The following is a 4,759-nucleotide window of genomic DNA, read 5'->3' as shown; positions in this document are numbered from 1 at the left end:
ATTTTTAAAAAGAAATAGTCATTAACAACTTTACAGTTTAGTATAACCAATTTTTATTTTTTTCCATGTAGAAGCTGAAGTTCAGGGATTGGGAGAGATACCTCAGTAGGGTACACTGTCATCACATTATACTAAGGTAGATACTGCCTGAATGATTCGTTTTTGTTCATTTGTTTGTTTGTTCTTTCAGAGTTATTTTTTATTGGAAAAGTCGATATACAGAGAGAGGGAAAAACAGAGGAAGACCTTCCATCCAATATTTCAACCTTACAACTGACCACAATGGCTGGAGCTATGCCAATCTGAAGCCAGGACACAGGAAAATCCTGCAGCTCTCCCATGTGGGGGCAGGGTCCCAAGGCTTTGGGCCGTCCTCAATTGCTTTCCCAGGCCACAAGCAGGGAGCTGGCTGGGAAGCAGGGCTGCTGGGATTAGAATCAGCACCCATATGGGACCCCTGGCACATTCAAGGCAAGAGCTTTAACCTCTATGATATCGATCCAGGCCCATGACTTGGTTTTTACCTTTCCATGATCATAGAGCTGAAGGAGATTTTTGTCAAATTTTACCATTGGTGAAGTTTCTCGGTTCTTTCAATTTTCCGTAGTCACACTGAACAGTGAAGAATACTTTATTTCCTTTAGTGTGGAACTGTAAATAAATTATTTGCTATGCAAAACAAAATTTCCCTTTCCCCTTCTTGCTTTATCTAGTCTACAATGTATTTATCAGTATACTTGCATGATTATTAATATTGTAATTTGAATAACAAATGAAAATTTATTTATTTGCATAAGATTAGTAAATCCATGCAATTTGTACGTACAGATTTAAGATTTACATCACCTGGAAAGAGCTGGGGATTAGAAATCAAAAGTAGCTTCATGAAACAGTATAATGGAAAACACCTTGCTTCATTATATGAGGAAAAAGTAAGGGGCAGAAATTTCCATTAGTGAAGAAATGTGAAGTGAGAGGGGCACATATGCTTTGTTAATGACAGTTTTCAAACAAAAAATTAAGATGTAACTTAAAAATACAACTAAAATCTGTATATTTATGCTGGATTGTAAATTTTTATTACTTAATTGAAGAAAGAATTTACATGTTTACATTGTTTCATCAATTTGCTAAGATTTTTAGCATATCAATCACATTCTGCAGAAGATCAATCACTCTTTTATGAGAACTAATAAGCACCAAAGGACTGACAGTGGCATAGACATTTCCCACCAGTCTCTGGATATCCAGGACAACCTGATCATACTTATGCAATATGGCTGAGAAGGATGAGATGATGATATCCACACAGTACATAATCACAAAGAAACTCACAACCAGAAGGACAGTGCGGGTGGCCCTTTTCGCTGGGGAGATTCTTGGGGAAATGCTCATGTTGTGAAGGTACTCAGACTTCCTCTGATGGCTACATAAGAAAATCACCATGTACATGCTGGAGAACAGCATGATTCCTACAAAGAAGACATTCTGGGACAGCATAAGCATGAGATATAGTGCCATGATGATAGAGTTCATTGAGGAGAGTGAGCAGTACTTACTGACATTGAGTAGATTAGTTCTGTTAGAATGAGCTACAGCATAGATGATCATGTTGCTACTGGAAGACAAGTTAAGGCACCAAAAAGAGAACAATGCAATGACAATATAATGTGTCAGTTGATGTTTAAATCTTGACAAATAGAAGGAGCTTGGACTGATGGTGATGACCTGAATAATACTTAGGAGACAGGTGGTGGAGATGGAGAGACCCCTAGCCACTCTACTCACGTAGAGCACAAGCTTACATTTTGATTCATTTGAAAAATTCAGCAACTTGAACATGTCTTCAGATAAAATATCCAGTGTAGTAAGGAGCATCACTATGTGAACAAAAGCCAGGTGACAGGTGGTTATATCAGTGGGCCTTGGCCTATGAACCTGGTGGATTGTGACGATGTGGATGATGAGGAGGAGGACATTAGCTAAGATTCCAATGCCAGCTTGGACAAAAAACACATTTTTTAGAAACATTATTGGTAACTTGTTCATCTCAGCTTACTGAATGCATTTTAAATACCTATAAAACAAAACACAGATCTTTTTGTCATGAAAGCCACCAGAAATCATCATTTATTTCACCTACTGATTTATAGTGAGCCCTAAACTATACACTTTCCTGAAAGTGAATTTTCTGCACTAGGTTTTCTGCAAGAAGTGATGTTTTGTCACCTTTGAACACCTTGAAAACACTACAACATAAAAATCTCTTTTTTAATATCCCACACATAAAATTTTGGAAGTATATTCTGAACACACATATAAGTAACTTATAATCAATAGTGACTGGCAGAAAACATGCATTCCTCTGTAACCACAAGACATGAATGAATTAACAAAGCACATATTGCATTGTTGATGAAATGGTGAATTTTCTTCAAAGCTTCAAACTCGTTATCAAAATCATTGGTGTATGAGAACTGATAACTACTTGCTTCATAAACACGGACGTGCACCCTCAGCACAGCATGGATTCAGGACAAAACTAAGTGATTGACTATTGACATTTTTGAAGAATCATAATAATTCAGTTTCAGTAATATATTTAAGCATGGAATAGATGAGTGCAATCATTAGTTATCTATGAATAAAACTTGTATTGGCTTTCTTCATACATGATAAGCCATTCAGTGAAAACATAAAGCAGACTGAATATGAGTTCCAGTATTTTCTTCTAGCATTTCAATATTTGGTTAATTATCTATATCAGGGCCCTCATTCTGTACATGTCCACTAAGTCCTGAAGCAAATTTGATTCAATAGATCATCAAATGCTTTTCTTTTCCTTGATACTCTTTTCTTGATAGTCTTTCCTTGAGACTCTTGATAGTATACAAATCAGTGATGAGAGATCTGGTTACTATGATTGAACATTGACAGGTGACATAAAATATTTACATAATATCTTTTGAAAGTTGCCTTAATCCTCATAATCTAACAACTGATACTTCTTTATATCATTTATCATATGTGTAAACCTCAAAATACAATTTATTACTTATTTTAGCTTCAAGGGTAATTGTGTATCCTATATTTTCTGTGTGAGTTATCTGGCAGTGGCCTCATGGAAGAACCATTGACTCTGCAATAAATACTGCTTATCTCAAATACCTGAGTTAGAGAAAGTTTGGCTTGGTCACCTATAGTTTAATTATTATATGGATCAGGATTTGGCTCTTCTTGGTACAAAGTAAACATTTCCAAAATGTGAATGTGCACATCAATTTTCACTGCAAGTGACAACCTGGGGTTCATGAGGCTGAAGTTGATGCCCCAGGGAACTCTCAGGTGACAGAAATTATGGAGAATGTTCAATTGATTTATTCTTTCATATTAAACTCCAAAAATTATGTAATCATAGATTGTGATGAAGAACACCTCAATTAAGTGGTCCAGGAACCAAAAGATCAAGGATGAAATCCCTGAGCTTGAACTAGACATGTACATAAAACAATAAGTGTAATAACAGTGAGAAGCTTTCTGCACAAACTCAATGACTTGTTTGTACAGAAAAAAATATTTTTACATGATTCTTTCAAAAAGAGAACAGATACAAGTATGTAAATCAGTGCAGAGAAAGAGACAGAAGAGACACAAAGATGGAGAGACAGAATCTTCCATCTAATAGTTCACTCCTCCAAGTGTCAACAAAAGTTGTGGCTGACCTTGGCTGAAATTATAGCTGAGGAACTCCATTGGGTCTCCCATGTGTATAGGAGGTCCGAGTACTTTAGCCCTCAATACTGCTTCTCAAGTGCATTAACAACAGGGAGTTGAATCAGGAACATGAACAACCAGAACTTGAATTTATATTCAAATTGGATGTAGCAGTTAAACCACAATGATTATCCCCAAATGATAAGTATAAACCATCTTTTCCCCTCTTGATTACAGTATCAATTATTAAAGTGTTGTACTGAGTGATATCTCGTAATGTTATTTTATGAATGAATATACAATGATACTTGCATTCCATGTAGACTTAAGTATATGGGTATATATGACAAAATATATTATTTTCATAATATCTAAAGACAAGTGATATCTTTCTCATAAGTTTTACCATATTTCTTGAGTAGCATTTAACATACACGACATCATTCACAAAATTGAAGTGTAATGAGAATTTGGATGAAAAGATACATGTGAGCCTGATTATAGAGTTTATAGATGGAATTGAATCATCTGGCTGAATCAAGGAAATAAATATCTTTTCTAACATGATTAGGTCCAGCTAAGGACATTTTTAATAAAATGGACAAATTCCAGAACAGTAACTAAGGCAAGCCCCTAAAGGAATCTTATTACAGCAATGTTCCATCAATGTTTTGGATGCAGATTTTAATGCAGCTGAAATACAGATGCATTATCTCAAACATTTAATCTCCACCACCAGTGAGAAAGTATTAGATAAGAAAATTCTCAGTGAAGAGGCAGGAGATGAAAACTATAGGGGGTTATAGGAAATCATAAACATGATCAGGGGATGCCCAAAAATTCTCCCTAAAAGTGCATTTTAAAACCATCAGAATCAAGTAGAAACCAGGACAGCATAAAATTGTGTTAAGGGCTAATCACACATCTACCTGTGTATTACTCCTGTAAGGAAGTGATAGCCCCCACCTAATCCTACTAAATGGTGAATTTTGTATAAAAATGAGTAATCTGCTCTGTGCTTCTTTTTCTCCAATCAAATCCACTG

At 35.6% G+C, this 4,759-nt stretch overlaps 1 protein-coding gene across 1 annotated transcript; it reads right to left on the bottom strand.

Annotated features, from left to right (window-relative positions):
* Window positions 1–1,122: 1,122 nt before the first annotated feature.
* Window positions 1,123–2,049, bottom strand: LOC121168068 (putative vomeronasal receptor-like protein 4). Its single transcript, XM_040997838.1, has one exon. The coding sequence runs from the start codon at window positions 2,047–2,049 to the stop codon at window positions 1,123–1,125; it is 927 nt and encodes a 308-aa protein (XP_040853772.1).
* Between the last annotated feature and the right edge of the window lie 2,710 nt (window positions 2,050–4,759).

The sequence above is a fragment of the Ochotona curzoniae genome, unplaced genomic scaffold (assembly GCF_017591425.1).
Source record: "Ochotona curzoniae isolate NIBS_2020 unplaced genomic scaffold, NIBS_Ocur_1.0 patch49, whole genome shotgun sequence".
Lineage (NCBI taxonomy): Eukaryota > Metazoa > Chordata > Mammalia > Lagomorpha > Ochotonidae > Ochotona > Ochotona curzoniae.
Note: the sequence above shows the minus strand (reverse complement) of the source record. Positions and strands in the feature narration are given on the sequence as shown.